The sequence below is a fragment of the Coregonus lavaretus genome, assembly GCF_964263955.1.
Source record: "Coregonus lavaretus genome assembly, chromosome: 10".
Taxonomy (NCBI): Eukaryota; Metazoa; Chordata; class Actinopteri; order Salmoniformes; family Salmonidae; genus Coregonus; species Coregonus lavaretus.
In genome coordinates this window covers 45,898,646-45,924,307 of record NC_139997.1, presented here as the reverse complement: position 1 = coordinate 45,924,307, position 25,662 = coordinate 45,898,646, and the positions used below count along the sequence as shown (strand labels likewise).

Below are 25,662 nucleotides of genomic sequence, written 5' to 3'. Positions count from 1 at the left end.
GAGCCAATCAGTTGTGTTGTGACAAGGTAGGGGGGTAGCCCTATTTGGTAAAAGACCAAGTCCATTTTATGGCAAGAACAGCTCAAATAAGCAAAGAGAAACGACAGTCCATCATTACTTTAAGACATGAAGGTCAGTCAATATGGAAAATTACAAGAAGTTCTTCAAGTGCAGTCGCAAAAACAATCAAGCGCTATGATGAAACTGGTTCTCATGAGGACCGCCACAGGAATGGAAGACACAGAGTTATCTCTGCTGCAGAGGATAAGTTCATTAGAGTTACCAGTCTCAGAAATTGCAGCCCAAATAAATGCTTCACAGAGTTCAAGTAACAGACACATCTCAACATCAACTGTTCAGGGGAGACTGTGTGAATCGCCCTTCATGCTCGAATTGCTGCAAAGAAACCACTACTAAAGGACACCAATTAGAAGAAGAGACTTGCTTGGGCCAAGAGACATGAGCAATGGACATTAGACCAGTGGAAATCTGTCCTTTGGTCTGGAGTCCAAATTGGAGAAATTGGTTCCAACCGCCGTGTCTTTGTGAGACACGGTGTGGGTGAACGGATGATCTCTGCATGTGTATTTCCCACCGTAAAGCAAGGAGGAGGAGGTGTTATGGTGTTGGGGTGCTGGTGACACTGTCTGTGATTTATTTAGAATTCAAGGCACACTTAACCAGCATGGCTACCACAGCATTCTGCAGCGATACGCCATCCCATCTGGTTTGGGCTTAGTGGGACTATCATTTGTTTTTAACAGGACAATGACCCAACACACCTCCAGGCTGTGTAAGGGCTATTTGACCAAGAAGGAGAGTGATGGAGTGCTGCATCAGATGACCTGGCCTCTACAATCCCCCGACCTCAACCAAATTGAGATGGTTTGGGATGAGTCGGACCGCAGAGTGAAGGAAAAGCAGTCAACAAGTGCTCAGCATATGTGGGAGCTGCTTCAAGACTGTTGGAAAAGCATTCCATTCCAGGTGAAGATGGTTGAGAGAATGCCAAGAGTTTGCAAAGTTGTCATCAAGGCAAAGGGTGGCTCTCTGAAGAATATAAAATATATTTTGATTTGTTTAACACTTTTTTGGTTACTACATGATCCCATATGTGTTATTTCATAGTTTTGATGTCTTCACTATTATTCTACAATGTAGAAAATAGTAAAAATAAAGAAAAACCCTTGAATGAGTAGGTGTTCTAAAACTTTTGACCGGTAGTGTATATACAGTGGGGAGAACAAGTATTTGATACACTGCCGATTTTGCAGGTTTTCCTACTTACAAAGCATGTAGAGGTCTGTAATTTTTATCATAGGTACACTTCAACTGTGAGAGACGGAATCTAAAATAAAAAAATCCAGAAAATCACATTGTATGATTTTTAAGTAATTAATTTGCATTTTATTGCATGACATAAGTATTTGATACATCAGAAAAGCAGAACTTAATATTTGGTACAGAAACCTTTGTTTGCAATTACAGAGATCATACGTTTCCTGTAGGTCTTGACCAGGTTTGCACACACTGCAGCAGGGATTTTGGCCCACTCCTCCATACAGACCTTCTCCAGATCCTTCAGGTTTCGGGGCTGTCGCTGGGCAATACGGACTTTCAGCTCCCTCCAAAGATTTTCTATTGGGTTCAGGTCTGGAGACTGGCTAGGCCACTCCAGGACCTTGACATGCTTCTTACGGAGCCACTCCTTAGTTGCCCTGGCTGTGTGTTTCGGGTCGTTGTCATGCTGGAAGACCCAGCCACGACCCATCTTCAATGCTCTTACTGAGGGAAGGAGGTTGTTGGCCAAGATCTCGTGATACATGGCCCCATCCATCCTCCCCTCAATACGGTGCAGTCGTTCTGTCCCCTTTGCAGAAAAGCATCCCCAAAGAATGATGTTTCCACCTCCATGCTTCACGGTTGGGATGGTGTTCTTGGGGTTGTACTCATCCTTCTTCTTCCTCCAAACACGGCGAGTGGAGTTTAGAACAGAAAGCTCTATTTTTGTCTCATCAGACCACATGACCTTCTCCCATTCCTCCTCTGGATCATCCAGATGGTCATTGGCAAACTTCAGACGGGCCTGGACATGCGCTGGCTTGAGCAGGGGACCTTGCGTGCGCTGCAGGATTTTAGTCAATGACGGCGTAGTGTGTTACTAATGGTTTTCTTTGAGACTGTGGTCCCAGCTCTCTTCAGGTCATTGACCAGGTCCTGCCGTGTAGTTCTGGGCTGATCCCTCACCTTCCTCATGATCATTGATGCCCCACGAGGTGAGATCTTGCATGGAGCCCCAGACCGAGGGTGATTGACCGTCATCTTGAACTTCTTCCATTTTCTAATAATTGCGCCAACAGTTGTTGCCTTCTCACCAAGCTGCTTGCCTATTGTCCTGTAGCCCATCCCAGCCTTGTGCAGGTCTACAATTTTATCCCTGATGTCCTTACACAGCTCTCTGGTCTTGGCAATTGTGGAGAGGTTGGAGTCTGTTTGATTGAGTGTGTGGACAGGTGTCTTTTATACAGGTAACGAGTTCAAACAGGTGCAGTTAATACAGGTAATGAGTGGAGAACAGGAGGGCTTCTTAAAGAATAACTAACAGGTCTGTGAGAGCCAGAATTCTTACTGGTTGGTAGGTGATCAAATACTTATGTCATGCAATAAAATGCAAATTAATTACTTAAAAATGATACAATGTGATTTTCTGGATTTTTGTTTTAGATTCCGTCTCTCACAGTTGAAGTGTACCTATGATAAAAATTACAGACCTCTACATGCTTTGTAAGTAGGAAAACCTGCAAAATCGGCAGTGTATCAAATACTTGTTCTCCCCACTGTATATATATTTTTTTATTTAAAAAAAATATGGGGGATTGGAAATGATGCAGACAATTACATTGATGGAAGCCACAATCTTTCTGCAATATTAAAGCTGATCTACGCCCTAAAAATAACATCTGAACTGGTTCTCTAGCAGGTTAGTAAGAATGTCTCACCCCATGTTATTCAGATTATAACCTCTCAAATGAAATAATCTCCAAAATATTGATATTTTTAAAACAAGCCATAGAAAGTTGGTTGCTGTTTCAGTTTAATCCACCAGAAAAGACAGAACAAATATTACAACAAATATTATGGTTAAACTCAAATATACTAATTGATAAAGAAAACAATATTTTTTGGAAAAAATTAATAGAAAAGTTATAATCTTTGTAAATGATATCATAAATAGGACTGGTGGAGTTATGTCACACATGCAGCAAACAAAGATATATGGAAATATCTGCTCTATTCAGAATTACAACCAACTAATTGCAGCATTACCGCAAAAATGGAAGTGACAAGTGGAAGGGGGAGAAGGTAAGGAACTTATCTGTCGCCCTGCATTAAAGATCAAAATTGGCAAAGAAAATTGTGATAAATAAAAAAGTATACCAGATTCATTTAAGGACCAAAAAATTGACAGCTGTGCCATATAAATTGCTAAATAGTTGGGATTGGATTTTCGATGTACGGATTCCATGGCACATTGTTTATGAACTGATACACAAAACAATGCTAGATTCAACCAATAGAATGTTATATATATATGGAGGATACAACCATCCCAGCTCTGCAGATTTTGCTGTGAATTGACAGAATCATTAGATAATTTGTTTTGGTACTGTCCATATGTAGCTTGTTTTTGGAATGGCTGAAGAATTGCAACATTTACCTGGAGCTAACTCTGCAAATAGCTGTCACACCATTAAAATTAAAGGTGATCTACCCCCTTAAAATAAAAAAATACAAATGTACCAATTTTATCAAGTCTTTTTCACCCTCATAATCAACCTGTCGTTTTTCCACCTCCCTGTCTGAATTTGAACATCTCACTGTGCCCGTTACATTGGATGATCCTGAAGAGTAAACAGCAGTCAAATGGCTTCCTCGTTATGTTGATGATTTGCTGCAGAGCTCAGCCTGCTTCACTGTCATTGGGCTGGTACTTGGAAATTGTTGTTTTGATCTAATTTAATGAGCTGGACTCAGTCATAGTTGGTGTTTTAATTAAAGTCGCAGTCCCACAACAGCTAGTGGTTTCTCCATGGCAAATGAATTGCTGAAAGCGATGATGGAATTTTAGGGCGAGACAGCTTGGCCAGATCTGGGGCCTGGGTGTCTAACCAACAGCAGAAATATAAAATAGGGATTTCATTATCAGCATTAAAGACTGATCTGATTTTCATCTCTGTTTTTCATCTTGCTGACTTTGCTCCAGTAACACTAGCAGCTGCGTCTTTATTCCGATATTGATTAGGGTATGTTACAACAAAATCTCCATTCTGAACTTACAGGAAACTTATGGAAACACATGTATTCTAATTCATGTGTATCTCGTCATTGCAGGAACCACCAAACTGCCCTTTCAGACAGGAGGAAGGCTACAATATTCTGACAGGGTTTTGTTTTTTTACCCAATGCCAGACGGAGGATCTCTTTAATGATCCCTCTGCTGAGATGCACCTATGTGAACTTTAGAATTTGGCTTTTCAAAATGAAAACATCCCTTATGAATTCAACTCCACATTCCATTCTTCCTGGAGTAGTAGACAAATCATAGTCTCAAATTTATATTTGGTTCTATATTTCTATTTGGTGATTTTTGGTTCTATATTTCTATTTGGTGATATTTGGTTCTATATTTCTATTTGGTGATATTTGGTTCTATATTTATATTTGGTGATATTTGGTTCTATAATCTCGTCACGCAGGACCAAATCTCCTGTGCAAGACTAGGTTCTATATTACCCAAACCCATAGGTTCTCTATGATTTGCAACCTCTATAGCCAAATTAATGTCAACTAGAACAGTGATGCATCAATTCCGATCAATCCCTAACTATTTTCTGAGGTTTTTATTATCCTGTTGATTGTTTTAATTCCTATGTATTTAGTTCAATATCAAATCTCCACCATGAACCACTTGTTTTCAGAATTCACAATGCAGCTTTTCTCATTGTTATCTGGTCCTTCCAGGTAGCAGTCACTCCTCCCTGCCCCATGCCATCATCTGCTGTCAATCATCAATGACCTTCATAAAAACAGGCAATGACATGAATATATTCACTTTTAATTGGCAGCTGGATGTCATGCTCATCATCAGCAGTCATCACATATTGTGACTTCCAATGCCATACCATCTACGCAGTGCACACTAATAGACCAAAATGCACAATTTCCTATACTTCAGGGTTAGAGAGGACCCTCTCTTACTTCAGGCTGGACATGCATTGTATTCTAATTACTGTTGTTTTCTTGAAGTGTGAAGAAGTAAATAATTACCAAATATTGTTTTCTTCCATTTGGATTCTAAGTGCTTTGTTTTCTGCATTGCAAAGTTGGGAAAAACGGACATACACAGGTTATATTTTGTACACCTCGGCTCGTCTTAGCTACTCTACATCCTCTCAGGAAAATCTGATTGCATTTCCTAGGAAATTCTGGTGACATTTTTTGATTTATCCTGCTACACAGTTACACTTGGTGATATCCTCTATCTCCTGATTTTTACTCTATACAGTGCATTCGGAAAGCATTAAGAGCCGTTTACTTTTTCCCAAAACAATTTACATTACAGCCTTATTCTAAAATAGATTCAATTAATATTATTCCTCATCAATCTACACACAATACCCCATAATGACAAAGCGAAAACAGGTTTTATAAATGTTTGCAAATGTATAAAAAAACAAAAACAGAAATACATTATTTACATACAGTGCGGGAAAAATTGTTTTGATCCCCTGCTGATTTTGTACGTTTGCCCACTGACAAAGACATGATCAGTCTATAATTTTAATGGTAGGTTTATTTGAACAGTGAGAGACAGAATAACAACAATAAAATCCTGAAAAACGCATGTCAAAAATGTTATAAATTGATTTGCATTTTAATGAGGGAAATAAGTATTTGACCCCTCTGCAAAACATGACTTAGTACTTGGTGGCAAAACCCTTGTTGGCAATCACAGAGGTCAGACGTTTCTTGTAGTTGGCCACCAGGTTTGCACACATCTCAGGAGGGATTTTTTTCCACTCCTCTTTGCAGATCTTCTCCAAGTCATTAAGGTTTCGAGGCTGACGTTTGGCAACTCGAACCTTCAGCTCCCTCCACAGATTTTCTATGGGATTAAGGTCTGGAGACTGGCTAAGACTGGCTAAGCCAAACTGAGCAATCGGGGGAGAAGGGCCTTAGTCAGGGAGGTGACCAAGAACCTGATGGTCACTCAGACAGAGCACCAAAGTTCCTCTGTGGAGATGGGAGAACCTTCCAGAAAGACAACCATCTCTGCAGCACCACCTATCAGGCCTTTATGGTAGAGTGGCCAGACGGAAGCCACTCCTCAGTAAAAGGCACATGACAGCCCGCTTGGAGTTTGCCAAAAGGCACCTAAAGACTCTCAGACCATGAGAAACAAGATTGAACTCTTTGGCCTTAATGCCAAGCGTCACGTCTGGAGGAAACCTGGCACCATCCCTACGGTGAAGCATGGTGGTGGCAGCATCATGCTGTGGGGATATTTTTTAGAGGCAGGGACTGGGAGACTAGTCAGCATCGAGGGAAAGATGAACAGAGCAAAGTACAGAGAGATCCTTGATGAAAACCTGCTCCAGAGCGCTCAGGACCTCAGTCTGGGGTGAAGGTTCACCTTCCAACAGGACAACGACCCTAAGCACACAGCCAAGACAACGCCGGAGTGGCTTCGGGACAAGTCTCTGAATGTCCTTGAGTGGCCCAGCCAGAGCCCGGACTTGAACCCGATCGAACATCTCTGGAGAGACCTGAAAATAGCTGTGCGGCGACGCTCCCAAACCAACCTGACAGAGCTTGAGAGGATCTGCAGAGAAGAATGGGAGAAACTCCCCAAATACAGGTGTGCCAAGCTTGTAGCGTCATACCCAAGAAGACTCAAGGCTGTAATCGCTGCCAAAGGTGCTTCAACAAAAAACTGAGTAAAGGGTCTGAATACTTACGTAAATGTGATATTTAAGTTTTTGTGTTTTTTTATTTATTTGCAGAAATTTCTAAAAACCTGTTTTTGCTTTGTCATTATGTGGTATTGTGGGAATAAAATCGCTGCCAAAGGTGCTTCAACAAAGAACTGAGTAAAGGGTCTGAATACTTACGTAAATGTGATATTTCAGTTTTTGTGTTTTTTTATTTATTTGCAGAAATTTCTAAAAACCTGTTTTTGCTTTGTCATTATGTGGTATTGAGGAAGAAAAACAATTTAATCAATTTTAGAATAAGAATGTAACGTAACAACATGTGGAAAAAGTCAAGAGGTCTGAATACTTTCCGAAGACACTGTATGTCCCCTCCCTGCAGCACCAAAGCATTAATGATCCATAGGTAACCGCTCCATCCCGCCCCCAAGTATCCCTTTTCCCCAGAGCTGAATATCCAAATCACGTTCTGCGCATGTGTTTCTTTACCTCTACTTTATGCACACATTTTTGTGGTCACCCTCCCTTCACATGTATCACTGTCAATCATGAATGATAATTCTTCAGGTTTTACCGGTGAGATGTCCATACAGCATCTGCATACCAACTATTTTATCTCAATCAGTTTCATGGGGATATGCATTTAGATCTTCTTGAGTTATACAGTGTTGTTTTGAATTGTGTAAAGTGACCAAATTCTAAAGCAGATGGTGTTATTAAACTATAGCATAGCCTACCTGTGTTTTGTTTAAAAGCACATATTTTGCCTAGTGGCGTGGCTGTTGAGTTTTGGCTACATGAGAGAAAAATGCGACCATTTGCACAATCATCCTAAAATCTCATAAGAAATTAGGTGGTGTTTTTTTGTCTTACAGTAATGTTATACTATGCTATTATATTCTGTTATGTTATGTTATGTAAAATACTATCATTATTTGATCTTGCAGAAATTGATTCAGCTTTGATATAACTTTATTAAATGAGCACCATTCCCCAGAGTAGCCTGTTCTCTACGAGTAGAGTAGAGACTGTGCGTAAAGAGAATCCCACACATGTGCAGAAGCTTCGGGACCTTTAGCTGTCAGGAAGAAGGGTCCAGAAAAGTAAGATCCACAGCTACTCTGTTGATGATATGTCATAACATTAACTGAATTAACTCAGAAAAGTTATTAGAGTAAACAGAATCTGTGGATGCTGGGTGGCCTGTATAGGAAATAGCTTGGAGTAAGCAATATGCAGGGGTTTCAATACATATGAATCAGAATAATGGAGTGAATTGAGTGATTGCTGTGAAAGATATATCTGTATACACATGTTTACTCACAGGCAGTCTGAATCACCCGTGTTTGACAAGATAGATTAATAAAGAAGGAATTTTGAGAGAGAGAGAGAGAGAGAGAGAGAGAGAGAGAGAGAGAGAGAGAGAGAGAGAGAGAGAGAGAGAGAGAGAGAGAGAGAGAGAGAGAGAGAGAGAGAGCTATACCATTAACTGCTAGACATAACTAAGATTTGGGAGATGTACAGTTGAAGTCGGAAGTTTACATGCACCTTAGCCAAATACATTTAAACTCAGTTTTTCACAATTCCTGACATTTAATCCTAGTAAAAATGACTGTCTTAGGTCAGTTAGGATCTCCACTTTATTTTAAGAATGTGAAATGTCAGAATAATAGTAGAGAGAATGATTTATTTCAGCTTTTATTTATTTCATCACATTCCCAGTGGGTCAGAAGTTTACATACACTCAATTAGTATTTGGTAGTGTAACAGTGTTGCTTCCGTCCCTCTCCTCGCCCCTACCTGGGCTTGAACCAGGAACCCTCTGCACACATTGACAACAGTCACCCTTGAAGCACCGTTACCCATCGCTCCACAAAAGCCGCGGCCCTTGCAGAGCAAGGGAAACAACTACTTCAAGGTCTCCGAGCGAGTGACGTCACCGATTGAAATGCCACTAGCGCGCACCGCTAACTAGCTAGCCATTTCACACAGGTTACAGTAGCATTGCCTTTAAATTGTTTAACTTGGGTCAAACGTTTCGGGTAGCCTTCCACAAGCTTCCCACAATAAGTTGGGTGAATTTTGGCCCATTCCTCCTGACAGAGCTGGTGTAACTGAGTCAGGTTTGTAGGCCTCCTTGCTCACACACGCTTTTTCAGTTCTGCCCACACATTTTCTATAGGATTGAGGTCAGGGCTTTCTGATGGCCACTCCTATACCTTGACTTTGTTGTCCTTAAGCAATTTTGCCACAACTTTGGAAGTATGCTTGGGGTCATTGTCCATTTGGAAGACCCATTTGCGACCAAGCTTTAACTTCCTGACTGATGTGTTGAGATGTTGCTTCAATATATCCACATAATTTTCCTTCCTCATGATGCCATCTATTTTGTGAAGTGCACCAGTCCCTCCTGTAGCAAAGCACCCCCACAGCATGATGCTGCCACCCCCGTGCTTCACGGTTGGGATGGTATTCTTCGGCTTGCAAGCCTTCCTCTTTTTCCTCCAAACAGTTCTATTTTTGTTTCATCAGACCAGAGGACATTTCTCAAAAAAGTATGATCTTTGTCCCCATGTGCAGTTGAAAACCGTAGGCTTTTTTATGACGGTTTTGGAGCAGTGGCTTCTTCCTTGCTCAGCGGCCTTTCAGATTATGTCGATATAGGACTCGTTTTACTGTGGATATAGATACTTTTGTACCTGTTTCCTCCAGGATTTTCACAAGGTCCTTTGCTGTTGTTCTGGGATTGATTTGCACTTTTCGCACCATAACGTTCATCTCTAGGAGACAGAACGCGTCTCCTTCCTGAGCGGTATGATGGCTGCGTGGTCCCATGGTGTTTATACTTACGTACTATTGTTTGTACAGATGAACGTGGTACCTTCAGGCATTTGGAAATTGCTCCCAAGGAGAACCAGACTTGTGGTGGTCTACAATATTTTCTGATGTCTTGGCTGATTTCTTTTGATTTTTCCATGATGTCAAGCAAAGAGGCACTGAGTTTGAAGGTAGGCCTTGAAATACATCCACAGGTACACCTCCAATTGACTCAAATGATGTCAATTAGCCTATCAGAAGCTTCTAAAGCCATGACATCATTTTCTGGAATTTTCCTAGCTGTTTAAAAGCACAGTCAACTTAGTGAATGTAACCTTCTGACCCACTGGAATTGTGATACAGTGAATTATAAGTGAAATAATCTGTCTGTAAACAATTGTTGGAAAAATTACTTGTGTCATGCACAAAGTAGATGTCCTAACCGACTTGCCAAAACTATAGTTTGTTAACAAGAAATGTGTGTAGTGGTTGAAAAACGAGTTTTAATGACTCCAACCTAAGTGTATGTAAACTTCCGACTTCAACTGTAGGTCCTGCAAGTCTTCTGTTATACAGGAATGCATGTATAAGTATAATTAAATACAGGAATAAAGATATCAGATAACTAATACAACAACAAAGTGTCTCCCGAGTGGCGAATCCAGGCTCTGTCGTAGCCGGCCGCGACCGGGAGACCCATGCGACGCCGCACAATTGGCCCAGGGTAGGGGAGGGAATGGCCGGCAGGGATGTAGCTCAGTTCGTGTTTGCAACGCCAGGGTTGTGGGTTCGATTCCCACTGGGGGCCAGTATGAAAAATAAAAAATGAATGCACTCACTAACTGTAAGTCGCTCTGGATAAGAGCGTCTGCTAAAATCACTAAAATGTAAAAAATAATGAAAGTACAAAGACCTGGATATTGTCTATCAACATTCAAACAAATATTGTCTAGCATCAAACAAATATTGTCTCGCAATATTCAGAATGCTTTTCCAGGCCTGCAAGCTTTAGAATAATAATAATAATAATCATAGCACACATTCAGATTGGCATGCATACTAGCACCTATTCTCTTTGTATGTCACATGCTGCAGGCTGAAGGATTTTTATGATTAGGTTTAAATGATTTTGCTGATGGTGGAACTACCATCAAAACGCGATCATTATTAACAACAATAACAATACTTTAGTGCCCAATGATGTCTTGCAACACAACGTGGTGAAACGTTACGCTACTTTGATCCCCCAATTTAACAGTTGTGCACATGTAAGTTGTTTTATGAACAAATGAATGGGTCAAGAACATATGATTCAAAATACAACGGCCTGCCCAAAAATCTGCGTGCATTTAAATTGTAATTGCTGCTCTTGAGTGAGACCATTGTGATGTGCAAACATTTAGCCCTGTAGCTGTGAGGCGCTCTCGAAGGGGCTGACTCATTTTATGGTCAAGGCTAAGGTCATTCTCTTAACCTGGCTGGATCGATCAGCCACATGCAGAATGGATTTAGGCAAGACATGAAACAATACATGTAGGATCTTAGTTTGAACCAGGTTTCTACAGCAGGAAAATAATCCTGCAGCAACAGCTAATTTCAATTATTATGTGGATTATAATTATGGAAATTTTTGTAGGGGTTGATACATTTTTTGTAAGGGCAAATCAAGTCTGAAATTTCAAAGTGGAAATTACAAACATTATAAGCCTTTTTAAAATTCTCAGCATCAAAAGAGTGATCAAACATCTGTAGATATAACAATCATGACTCACCTTCCACCTCATCCTCGGGCAGGTTAATGGGGGTCCGGTATGATAGGATATCTGGAATAGTGCAAATTCCCCTGTACATCAACCTGGTGGTTCGCACTGGCATTCGCACTGGCATTTCTGCGAGCGAAAATCTGTGTCGCGATCTTCATAGGCTATAGCTCACTGTAGTTTGCTGAACGAAACTTTACTATAGTCCACTTTGGAGAACAAAAGTCTGTTCAGGTTATGTCACTTTATCTTTTCTGTTTTTTGGTGTAGCCTGTTGAGAAAACAGTGGCGGAATCGAAACACGTGAAGTCCGTGGCAGGTGTCTCTGCCTTTAGCTTCATGCATGTAATGGCTGGCTGTACAACAAGAGTGCTTGTGTATATATGTCACGCCAACTTTGCAATACAATTACCGAAGGATATAAGTACTAGATATAGTGCTGAAACTTTATTATCGGGTGTAATTATATCTATGTTATTGTCTCAAATAATGCTCCACCTAAGTATAGCAAATATTTGTGTTACACCAAAACCTCAAATTTGAAATCACATATTTTATTCCGTATATCTGGGAATAATGATACAAAAAATCAGAGTCGTGAGCAGTTTAAGTATGCACTGGCTTTAACATGCATGCCATTACATATTTGTGAGACTAAATAATTCTATTTCGCGTTTGATAGGATTAACATGCACATATTTTTGTTTTAAGTCTACAGGTCGTGGTTTTGTATCAAAATCATAGATCAAGGTAGGCTAATGCCTTCCGTCTCCTCACACGTTCCTCTCCAGTTTCCTTTATCTTCACTTCTCGAGACCAGTCGATAAAACTGTGAGTAACCATTAGCCCAAAACAGCTGCAACCGGTAGCTTATTGAACAGATTTTCATCGGTAAGGTTCACAGTGAAAATAACACTTTTTTTGGGGCGGCAAAAATAGACAAAAAAATTGTATAGCCTAACAACTAAAAACCCCCAGTTGTCATGGTATTCAATAGTCAATGGATTTCCTGGTCGACCCACTGTCTCTTTAATCTGATGGAGAAACACTCCGTTTATAGGTTGATCCTTGAGTCGTCTGCTCTGCACCGTGTTGTCTCATTTTGGTTCCCTCAGTCCAAGCTCCCCACGCTTTCCAGTGATGACAACCCCCTCCACCTCCCCCTTCTTAGTAGACTTTATAAATTATTTTATTGAACACAAAAAGTGTCTCTCAAGGTTGACATTGATGACTGACTCTTTTAACTATGTAGTGATGCTTGAACGTGACGGTCATTGTATCTTGTACTAGGACACCTAATGTTAAATGAATAGATGGACAGTGTATTACCCTACCCATAGGGATAGAGAAATAATATTATAGTCTATCTATATAAGAATATAGTTTTATCTCTAAAGCTGTATATGGTAATACATATTTATTTTATGTATACTTGAAATGTGCAAGAGCTGATGCCGAGGAACAACAGGTGATTTTCAGTTTGACTTTATTGGACAATAGCTACTGTGGTAGGAAGGTCAAAGCTGCGCGCAGTAATAAAATTCCAGCACCAAGGACAGCGCGTTCTAACGTTCATGCACTGTACTGCCTCTGCCTCATGTCAATCTGACGTCGTGGCGCCAAACGTGTCACGCCCTGGCTCTGGGGACTCTTATATATTGAGCCAGGGTGTGGATGTTCTATGTGTTATTTTCTATGTTTTGGTTCTAGTTCGTGTATTTCTATGTTGGCCAGGGTGGTTCCCAATCAGAGGCAGCTGTAGCTTGTTGTCTCTGATTGGGGGCAATACTTAGGCAGCCTGTTGGCACATGTTTATTGTGGGATCTTGTTCCGGAAGGTTTGTTTTGGTGTTTAACCTAGGACTTCACGTATCGTTTGGTTTGTTGTTTTGTTTTGATCGTGTGTCAAGTACGTTAATTGAATAAAGTATGTACGCTTACCACGCTGCGCCTTGGTCCGCTGTTTATAACGATCGTGACAGAAGATCCCACCTCGACTGGATCAAGCAGCGTGACGAGGAGAGAGGATGGACCTGGGAGGAGATGAGTGAGAGTCTGGCAAGAGGGATGGAGGCCATGAGCACGGGGGAGAGACAAGCCCAAAAATTTTTTAGGGGGGGGCTCACGCCGTGGACGACGAGGCAGCAGGAGGCCGCGATAGAGCGGTTCAGCCGGTTAGCAGAGGAGGCCGCTAGGTTACGGGGGTCACTGGTCATGAGGGAGAAGGAGAGTGTGGAGGCACGGCGAGAGGAACTGAGTAGGCAGCAGAGGGAGTGGGGGTTTATGAGGAAACCCAGTCCCGCTCCTCGCACCAAGCAAGTGGTGTGTGTCACCAGTCCGGTCCAGCCCGTTCCTGATTCCCGCACAAGGCCAGTGGTGTGTGTTCCCAGTACGGTCCCGCACTAAGCCTGTGGTGCGCGTCGCCAGCCCGGTCCGGCCTGTTCCTGCTCCCCGCACCAAGCCAGTGGTGCGCGTCGTCAGCTCGGTCCGGCCTGTTCCTGCTCCCCGCACCAAGCCAGTGGTGCGCGTCGCCAGCCCGGTCCGGCCTGTTCCTGCTCCCCGCACCAAGCCCATGGTGCATGTTCCCAGTCCAGCCCGGCCTGTTCCTGCTCCCCGCACCAAGCCAGTGGTGCGCGTCGCCAGCCCGGTCCGGCCTGTTCCTGCTCCCCGCACCAAGCCAGTGGTGCGCGTCGCCAGCCCGGTCCGGCCTGTTCCTGCTCCCCGCACCAAGCCAGTGGTGCGCGTCGCCAGCCCGGTCCGGCCTGTTCCTGCTCCCCGCACCAAGCCAGTGGTGCGCGTCGTCAGCCCGGTCTGGCCCGTTCCTGCTCCCCGCACCAAGCCAGTGGTGCGCGTCGTCAGCCCGGTCCGGCCCGTTCCTGCTCCCCGCACCAAGGCAGTGGTGCGCGTCGTCAGTCCGGCACGGTCCGTGCCTGTTCCACCGGTGCCTGGTCCGGCACCGGTCAGCTGCTCCAAACCGGAGCCAGAGCAATCCGCTCCACCGTTGTCCAGTCCAGCTCCGGCCAGCGGGGCCAGACCAGACCAGGGGCGCTACGGGGGGGTAGATAGAGAGTGGTGGTCACGCCCGGAGCCGGATCCGCCTCCGAGGCGGAATGCCCACCCGGTCCCTACCCTCTTGTGTTTGGTTGGCGCGGTCGCAGTCCGCGCCTTTGGGGTGGGGTACTGTCACGCCCTGGCTCTGGGGACTCTTATATGTTGAGCCAGGGTGTGGATGTTCTATGTGTTATTTTCTATGTTTTGGTTCTAGTTCGTGTATTTCTATGTTGGCCAGGGTGGTTCCCAATCAGAGGCAGCTGTAGCTTGTTGTCTCTGATTGGGGACCATACTTAGGCAGCCTGTTGGCACATGTTTATTGTGGGATCTTGTTCCGGAAGGTTTGTTTTGGTGTTTAACCTAGGACTTCACGTATCGTTTGGTTTGTTGTTTTGGTTTGATCGTGTGTCAAGTACGTTAATTGAATAAAGTATGTACGCTTACCACGCTGCGCCTTGGTCCGCTGTTTATAACGATCGTGACAAAACACCTCTATCATTTCATTATGGAGTATTTCAATATGTGATTTCAATTAAACATCACTCATTTAAGCATATCACTCAAGTCTGTAGATGAAACTAGAATTATTCACAATTTGTGAACTGTGTGGAAAATATTCAGCGCGTGTGTGTGTGTATTTATTTGTATGTACTGCTTGTTTGTTGTCTATGTGTCAGGATTCTTCACATAGTTGAATGAGAATCCTGTGGTGAGGGCTCTGTATGGTTTCTCTGGGCTGCTTTAGTGCTGGTTTGGCTGACAGGTCTATTCCTCTCTGGATGCTGGGGGATTGTCTCCCTCTGCTGCACCTGGGCCCCTCCCTGAGCCTCTGTCTGAGCACTGCCTGGGCTCTGAAAGCAGCAGGCTTTATGAAAGCTGAATAACAGGCACCTCTCATTCCAAAATGAACAACAGTACAATGGATGTGATAGTTCAGACCCTGAGTCATCCTCTCAAACCAAGAAAGACAGGCTCAGCTTTAACGATTTTTCTAACACAACGGTCTGAGAAAGCCATGGTTTGATAATCACATCCAAAATGCCCCCACACTGCACAGTACTTGACTTGTTTACAAAGGCATTCTTGCATGTTTGGTGAGTGAGTGCAGCACCTTTAAAAATGTATTGATTCTCAATGTCACAGCTGCCCTGCTAGGATAAAATATGCTGAAAACCTGTAGTTTATTTACTGTGTGGGCACTGCACTGCATTAGTTTTTTTGTGTCTGTATGTTTGTGCGTGTATGTGCGTGTGCGAGGGAGGGAGCGGGTTTAGGGCAAACCAGAAAAGGTGCCCCTCAACAGCGTACAAACCCTTGTCCACGGGCGGTACTAGAAGGTCAGACATCTATACAGCGTTTGACATCCAGACTGCTTTTATCCAACAGCCAGCATGGGTTTCTCTTTTGTTCAGGTAAAATCTTTAATGGTCTCAGACCATAGTTAGAGACCAAGAGGTGAAAGAATCTGTTAATATAACCACTTTCTGTTATTTTCCTTTATTTCCTTGCTTGTACTACACACAGGTGACACGTAACACTCTGCCCCTCTTTGTAAGAGCAAACCAATGAACTTAGATCCCCTAACACTTGTCAGTATCAGGTCTAATAGTGTCAGAACTACAATAGTGTGATAGAGGTCACAGTGAAATTATGTTGAGTCATGTTAAAACAAAAGAAAGAACTCCATTTAAAATAACCTCTAGTGCTACTTATTTCTTTGATTTGCTTATGTCTGTTTCAGAGTGAACATATTTGAAATAAAACATTCTGCGCTGGGAGAAAACCTCCATTAATGGATTTCAGCCTCATCTTTATGCTTTGGCAGGGCAAATTAATTACAAATGTTCTTAGTCGACCACTAGATGAGGGATCGGATTTGACGGCTTGAAATCATTTTGTTTTTTCATGTCTTTTGCCTAAAGCTATGAACCTACCCAACTTCTGCACTGAGTGTTTCAAATGCACTGTAGCTCATACTGGAAATGCTAGTTATCACAGGGGAAAATATTTCTTGTTGTAGGTTAAAGAAGTTTGAAAATGGATTAAGATGTCCCATTTATTACATAAGATCATATACAACACACAACAAAATAATACAAATTATTAGGTAAAATCTATTGGTTGTAAGTTTGTCATTTTACTATTCAGCACACACACACACCCATAGTCGATGACAAAGATTTATGTCAGTTGTTACCAACAAATGCTCTGATGTGAATAAGAATGGTCTATATCTATTAGAGAAATAAATCAATGTGGACTCCATTCAATTTCTTTTCGCTTCTGTTGTTCTGGTAAATAGCCCATTGATGGAGGTTGAAAAAATTCCTTTAAAATACCTATTTGATGAGATTTTGTTAAAACCAGAAAGTAAAAAAATAAAAAATAATCTGTTAAACAAACAAACTAGAACAGATTTTCCCTCCATGAAAAATGCAATCTGTAAAACTAACAGAGCAGAAAGAAGTCCCCCAAAATCTCATCAACGGGACGTGCATTGCAACAGGTCCATGGCCGATTCTATTGGCAATATTGATTGCTTCTGTAATCGACTGGAGGACCCTCAATCCCAGAGTGTACACTTATCTGTCAGCATGAATGTGATCCGAATGGAACCTGGTCCATTATCCAAATAGCACACTCCCAAGGCTTATCCATGGCAAAGCATGTGACAAATCTTATTTTGAATTGGTCTGCCAGTACCCTTGTAGAGAGTAATATTTATCATATATGTACAGTGCCTTCGGAAAGTATTCAGACCCCTTGAATTTTTCCACATTTTGTTACGTTACAGCCTTATTCTAAAATTGATTAAATAGTTTTTTTTCCCCCCCTCATCAATCTACACACAATACCACATAATGACAAAGCAAAAATAGGCTTTTACAAATTGTTTCTAATAAAAAAGAAAACGGAAATATCACATTTACATAAGTATTCAGAACCTTTACTCAGTACTTTGTTAAAGCACCTTTAGCAGCAATTACAGCATTGACTCTTCTTGGGTATGTCGCTACAAGCTTGGCACACCTGTATTTCTTCCATTCTTCTCTGCAGATCCTCTCAAGCTCTGTCAGGTTGGATGGGGAGCGTTGCTGCACAGCTATTTTCAGGTCTCTCCAGAGATATTCGATCGGGTTCAAGTCCGGGCTCTGGCTGGGCCACTCAAGGACATTCAGAGACTTGTCCCAAAGCCACTCCTGCATTGTCTTGGCTGTGTGCTTAGGGTCGTTGTCCTGTTGGACGGTGAACCTTCACCCCAGTCTGAGGTCCTGAGCGCTCTGGAGCAGGTACTTTGCTCCGTTCATCTTTCCCTAGATCCTGACTAGTCTCCCAGTCCCTGCCGCTGAAAAACATCCCCACAGCATGATGCTGCCACCACCATGCTTCAACATAGGGATGGTGCCAGGTTTCCTCCAGACGTGACACTTGGCATTCAGGCCAAAGAGTTCAATCTTGGTTTCATCAGACCAGAGAATCTTGTTTCTCATGGTCTAACAGTCTTTAGGTGCCTTTTGACAAACTCCAAGCGGGCTGTCATGTGCCTTTTACTGAGGAGTGGCTTCCATTTGGCCACTCTACCATAAAGGCCTGATTGGTGGAGTGCTGCAGAGATGGTTGTCCTTCTGAAAGGTTCTCCCATCTTCACAGAGGAACTCTAGAGCTCTGTCAGAGTGACCATCGGGTTCTTGGTCACCTCCCTGACAAAGGCCCTTCTCCCCCGATTACAAGAGTCTTGGTGGTTCCAAACTTCTCCCATTTAAGAATGATGGAGGCCACTGTGTTCTTGGGGACTTTCAATGTTGCAGAAATGTTTTGGTACCCTTCCCCAGATCTGTGACTCGACACAATCCTTTCTCTGAGCTCTACAGACAATTCCTTTGACCACATGGCTTGGTTTTTGCTCTGACATGCACTGTCAACTGTGGGACCTTATATAGACAGGTGTGTGCCTTGTCCAATCAATTGAATTTACCACAGGTCGACTCCAATCAAGTTGTAGAAACATCTCAAGGATGATCAATGGAAACAGGATGCACCTGAGCTCAATTTCAAGTCTCATAGCAAAGGTCTGAATACATACAGTGGGGAGAACAAGTATTTGATACACTGCCGATTTTGCAGGTTTTCATACTTACAAAGCATGTAGAGGTCTGTAATTTTTATCATAGGTACACGTCAACTGTGAGAGACTGAATTTAAAACAAAAATCCAGAAAATCACATTGTATGATTTTTAAGTAATTCATTTGCATTTTATTGCATGACATAAGTATTTGATCACCTACCAACCAGTAAGAATTCCGGCTCTCACAGACCTGTTAGTTAAAATTACAGACCTCTACATGCTTTGTAAGTAGGAAAACCTGCAAAATCGGCAGTGTATCAAATAGTTGTTCTCCCCACTGTATGTAAATAAGGTATTTTTTAAATGTATTTTTATAAATTCCAGAACATTTCTAAAAACCTGTTTTCGCTGAGTCATTATGGGGTATTGTGTGTAGATTGCTGAGGAAAATGTTTTATTTAATCAATTTTAGAATAAGGCTGTAAAGTAACAAAATGGGGAAGAAGTCAATGGGTCTGAATCACAATTCAAGAAGATCATCATCTCTTCCACTGCACACCCATAACATTGTCATAGAAGTGGCATGACTGAACAAATACAGCTGTGTTTGAAGTAATTTGTTGACTGGAAAACTACCAATTTATGTTGTAACATAATCCTGATATCCAATCCTAAATCAGCTTTTTGTTTACAACAAAAGTGAGAGAGAAAAAGTGAAAGTGGTTTTATTTGAGAAGATTTAAGAGACTTTTGTATTTTGGACTTTTATTTGCTTTGGTCTTTATTATCCATCAGTGTGGATGAAACCATTAAGGACCTGAGAGGAGATCATCTGAATTGATGCTTCCAATTTGATTTTCTTAATTACTTTTGCATATCTATGGGGCAATAATGGTGATATTTTGCGGTGGGGTAGACACCAATTAATTTCATTCTGATTCTGATTTGTTTGTGTTGAACAAATGTTGCTCAGATTTATGATAGCATTAAGCAGCAGAATTAACATTCCGTAAAGACGCATTTTCTTTCTTCTCACCTTTATTTAACCAGGTAAGCCACGCATAATGAAAAGCTATAATTTCCATTACTATTGTCTCGCTTTACACAGGGAATGCTAACTTACAGTTGTTGGCTGGGTGAGTCTTGTGATCATCACCAGTTTAATCATGACTTTAAGCACCTAACCCATAGGATGTCTTGCTCTAACATTGCCAAGGAAGAATGCCAGGGTGTTATTTTGCTGTGGCACACTATATATTACTTCTGCCTAATTTCACCAAACAATAAAATGTTGGGGTGACAAGGTGTTTCACCTGTAGTTATTATCAAGTTGTTTATTAGCTAAGTGCAAAGAGAGACTTTATACCTCCGTACTTATACCTCTCAATACAGAGCAAGGTGGTTTGGGACAACTGCCTGTTAACTTCAATCACTCCATGTTTGTAATCAATGTGACATATGCAAAACAACCATCTTACTTCATATTTTATGTATGCTCTTGACTTGCCTAGAGTGCTTGAGAGGAATGAGGTACAAGGATTTTTGCCCTTAGTACCGCCGTACGTATTGTCACGCCCTGACTCAGGGGACTCTTATATATTGAGTCAGGGTGTTCCTGGTGCCTGATCCAGTGCCGGTCAGCTGTTCCACTCCGGGGACAGACCAGTCCGCTCCACCGGTGCCTGATCCAGCTCCGGTCAGCTGCTCCACTCCGGAGCCAGAGCAGTCCGCTCCACCGGTGCCTGAACCTGCTCCGGTCAGCGGCTCCACTCCGGAGCCAGAGCAGTCCGCTCCACCGGTGCCTGATCCAGCTTCGGTCAGCGGCTCCACTCCGGAGCCAGAGTAGTCCGCTCCACCGGTGCCGAGTCCAGCTCCGGTCAGCGGCTCCAGTCCAGAGCATGACGTCAGCCCCTCTCCAGGTTTGGGGTCTCCCACACCAGAGTCCAGACAGGGCCTGGCGTATCGTGGGAGGAAGGAGAGGGGAAGCAGCGCGCCGAGGTCCAGACCAGACCAGGGGCGCAACAGGGATGTGGAGAGTGAGAGGTCGTCACGCCCCGAGCCAGATCCGCCTCCGAGGCGGAATGCCCACCCGGCCCCTACCCTGTTATGTTTATGTTGTGCGGTCGGAGTCCGCACCTTTGGGGGGGGGTACTGTCACGCCCTGACTCAGGGGACTCTTATATGTTGAGTCAGGGTGTGTATATTCTTTGTTGTGTATGTTCTATGTTGTATATTCTAGTATGTGTGGATCTATGTTGGCCGGTGTGGTTCCCAATCAGAGGCAGCTGTCGCTCGTTGTCTCTGATTGGGGACCATACTTAGGCAGCCTATTGGCACTGTCTAGTTGTGGGATCTTGTTCCGTGTAAGGTATGTTTTGTGTTCTACCTTGGACTTCACGTTTAGTTTAGTTTGTTGTTGTGTTTATTTGGTTTAATAAACATGTACGTATATCACGCTGCGCCTTGGTCTGACCCGTCATTCAACGAACGTGACACGTATACCTCTCAATACAGAGTAAGGTGGTTTGGGACAACAGCCTGTTAACTTCAATCACATTTGTAACCAATGTAACATATGCAAAACAACCAGCTTATATATGCTCTTGACTTGCCTAGAATGCTTGAGAGGAATGAGGCACAATGATGTTTGGATACAATTGTATATATTTTGGACTTTATTTCAATAGGTGTTCTACTTTGAAATGATAATCTCTTGTCCAACCTGAACAATAACGTATACTCTTACAGAACCTGTCTTTCTAAGAAGAACTAATGATACAGTATGTTCACAGCACATCAAAGAGCCTCTTTAACGACTCAGATATGCACTGAGAATGAAATCCAGAGCTTTCAGCTCATTTTTCTTGCCCATTCAGTCTTTACTTTAGTATGGGAGAGTGGGACTATTTCTCACCGGGTGGGTTGTCACAGCGCTCATAATTAAACATCTTGAGCGTGCTGTCAGCGTCGCAAAACTTTTTAGATAGAGACAACTTTCTGCTTTTCATGACCAAAGAAACATTTTTAATTGTTGTTGTTTATGTCTATACTGTCAAACTGTCATTAAATCACACAGGCAGCCAGTTTAATGAGATAAATGTGAAATGTAAGCTTTTGTATGAATTCTAATGCCGAGCCATGAGAATACAGACTCTTCAGGAAGTTTTGCATAAGCATTAGCTGTACATCTCACAGATACAGTCAGTCAACTGCACAAAAATACACCTGCTTTGCCACCAAGATTACTCAGAATAAGCTAACATGTTCATGAAGTGAGAGTAACAGGTTCAACATGTCTTCTTGGGAGATGTTTTTCATGTGGAGTTCTGCACCTGTCAGCCAGTCAGGAGAAAAATATCTTCAGGCACAGTATGCAAAACAAGGCGACATGACACAAGTTGAAAAACAGATTATGTAATAGAGAGCCTTGAGGTTTTTCTGGATTTTTTTCCGATTGCTTCCCAGTTGAACGATGCTCCTCTGAATAAAAATATTTCCTTTCCAAATATTTTTTCCTATACCATTTATATAGTTTTCCTATACCCTGCAAAGCAGTCAACATCCAATCTGCCAGTGTACAGAAGAGTGGTACAAGGATGATGCGGTAGTTACAGAGCTGATTTGTAGGAGCTGAATCAATATTGGGGACAGAGGGTTTAACGATCTTCCTCTTCTCCAAGAAGTTTCTCTCAAACAGACCATCCAGCTTGAATAGGAGACAATTCATATTTCATCAAATTATGCTCTTCTTAAGCACAACCTCATGCAGCCCCTAAACATGACTTAATGGGTGTCATAAGCAATAGTGTCACAGCAGTGTCACAGTTTGTGGTGATGAATGATGCAGCAGCAAACCCTTGTGAGTCACCCCACAGATGATCCTGTCATTGTTAGCTTGACTATGGTGAAATATTGACAGCATTATAGCCCTATAAACTCTAAACTATGACTGCCTTTGACAGCATGAGGTACAATACAGTAGGATTATTGATGGACGTTCCAATCAAATGCAAATGATGGGTCAAACATAGCATTCATGTACATATTGACTTCAGATTGTGCACTTGAAGGCCCAATTAAAACCAGTTTACTCAGAGGAGAGTTTGTAGGTGGGAAAAGATAGAGAACAGCCAATATGTGACTGACCGCCTCGATTCGGTCCGTAGCAAAATTTGAAATTTAGTTTTTTACAGTAGATAAAAGTAGAGACTCAGAGCTAGAAATGTGTATATCATACACTGCAGTTGAGGAACAATGGGAAATTAATTCTGCTTTGAAAGTTGATAGACTTGTAACCCCACTTTTGAGAAAATGGCTCTTGAATGTTTTGGTACACCTACTGGAGAGCGCTTCTTTGTCTACACCTATACAGCATCATTCACACCGTCTTAAGCCTAAGCCCCACCCATCTCTTTAAGGATTCACATGTGAGTAAGGTAGTGTAGTAAACAACCAAAGATTTCATGACTAAAAGTGGTGAAAGTAGTAGCCTACAATAAGCAAAAACTCCAGGTAAAAATACACTTTATCTAGTCCTTGGCCTATATCCTAATCTGACTTTGGTGCAGGTCATGTTGTTCTTCACATTACTGTCTCTGGTAAACACACACTATATCAAATAAAACCAACGTTTATTTGTCACACGCATAGGATACAGAAGGTGTAAACGGTACAGGGAAATGGTTACTTGCATATTTGCATAGTAGTAATATCAAAAATAGAAAGTGGCCAGATACAAATATTATACAAATATTTTATAATTATTAGATGATGCTTACCCAGACACACATGTCTAACTTGATGGGTCATGTGAAAGAAATGCTATAACTACCCAGCAGCCACATCTACAGTGGGGAAAAAAAGTATTTAGTCAGCCACCAATTGTGCAAGTTCTCCCACTTAAAAAGATGAGAGAGGCCTGTAATTTTCATCATAGGTACACGTGAACTATGACAGACAAAATGAGAAAAAAAAATCCAGAAAATCACATTGTAGGATTTTTAATGAATTTATTTGCAAATGATGGTGGAAAATAAGTATTTGGTCAATAACAAAAGTTTCTCAATACTTTGTTATATACCCTTTGTTGGCAATGACACAGGTCAAACGTTTTCTGTAAGTCTTCACAAGGTTTTCACACACTGTTGCTGGTATTTTGGCCCATTCCTCCATGCAGATCTCCTCTAGATCAGTGATGTTTTGGGGCTGTTGCTGGGCAACACGGACTTTTAACTCCCTCCAAAGATTTTCTATGGGGTTGAGATCTGAAGACTGGCTAGGCCACTCCAGGAGCTTGAAATGCTTCTTACGAAGCCACTCCTTCGTTGCCCGGGCGGCGTGTTTGGGATCATTGTCATGCTGAAAGACCCAGCCACGTTTCATCTTCAATGCCCTTGCTGATGGAAGGAGGTTTTCACTCAAAATCTCACGATACATGGCCCCATTCATTCTTTCCTTTACACGGATCAGTCGTCCTGGTCCCTTTGCAGAAAAACAGCCCCAAAGCATGATGTTTCCACCCCCATGCTTCACAGTAGGTATGGTGTTCTTTGGATGCAACTCAGCATCCAATACAAGTTGAGTTTTTACCAAAAAGTTATATTTTGGTTTCATCTGACCATATGACATTCTCCCAATCCTCTTCTGGATCATCCAAATGCACTCTAGCAAACTTCAGACGGGCCTGGACATGTACTGGCTTAAGCAGGGGGACACGTCTGGGTCTGCAGGATTTGAGTCCCTGGCGGCGTAGTGTGTTACTGATAGTAGGCTTTGTTACTTTGGTCCCAGCTCTCTGCAGGTCATTCACTAGGTCCCCCCGTGTGGTTCTGGGATTTTTGCTCACCGTTCTTGTGATCATTTTGACCCCACGGGGTGAGATATTGCGTGGAGCCCCAGATCGAGGGAGATTATCAGTGGTCTTGTATGTCTTCCATTTCCTAATAATTGCTCCCACAGTTGATTTCTTCAAACCAAGCTGCTTACCTATTGCAGATTCAGTCTTCCCAGCCTGGTGCAGGTCTATAATTTTGTTTCTGGTGTCCTTTGACAGCTCTTTGGTCTTGGCCATAGTGGAGTTTGGAGTGTGACTGTTTGAGGTTGTGGACAGGTGTCTTTTATACTGATAACAAGTTCAAACAGGTGCCATTAATACAGGTAACGAGTGGAGGACAGAGGAGCCTCTTAAAGAAGAAGTTACAGGTCTGTGAGAGCCAGAAATCTTGCTTGTTTGTAGGTGACCAAATACTTATTTTCCACCATAATTTGCAAATAAATTCATTAAAAATCCTACAATGTGATTTTCTGGATTTTTTTTCCTCAATTTGTCTGTCATAGTTGACATGTACCTATGATGAAAATTACAGGCCTCTCTCATCTTTTTAAGTGGGAGAACTTGCACAATTGGTGGCTGACTAAATACTATTTTTTCCCACTGTATACCACTGAATAACAAATAGTGTTTGCAGATAAACATGTAAAAGGCAGAGGCGTTATCAAACATCACCAAGTGAGTGGGTACTGTATATTACTGAAGGTGTGAGACTCACCTTGAACTACCCTGCCTTGTTTTCATCCATCACTCTCTGCACACTGACTGGCGGAGCCATAAGGGACTCCAGACGGCCTGGATCACTTTCTCCTTGATCTGATTACCCTGCAGTAACTGTTACTTTAACTCAATCAGAGCCTGGGCCCAATGTTTGCCTGGAATACATCAACCTTTTCTACCCCTTTAGTAAAGATTGCCCATGACGTTAATATACCTGTTCTATATCCTGCTGGTTTTTTTACGCATCTGTTGAGGCAGCTCTTACTGCAGGGAGTGGTCTTCATTTTAATTTACTCTAATTTACATGTGGATGTTAGCACTGCAGCCATGCTGAGATGTAAATGTAATTAGTGTGAATGAAAACAAACAAATACTCAATGAGTAGTTAACCAATAATATGATTATTATTTACACTATTCAGCCAT

General features: G+C 42.3%; 1 protein-coding gene across 1 annotated transcript in view; it reads right to left on the bottom strand.

Moving 5' to 3' along the window:
* LOC311135543 (calcium-binding protein 7-like) overlaps positions 1 to 11,696 on the bottom strand; it is a gene marked incomplete at both ends in the record, with an annotated part of 45,209 nt that extends 33,513 nt beyond the window's left edge. The window contains one exon of the mRNA XM_084169553.1: positions 11,582 to 11,696. Coding sequence (XP_084025679.1) covers positions 11,582 to 11,696 — 115 coding nt within the window. The remainder of the gene's footprint in view (positions 1 to 11,581) is intronic.
* Positions 11,697 to 25,662: the final 13,966 nt, after the last annotated feature.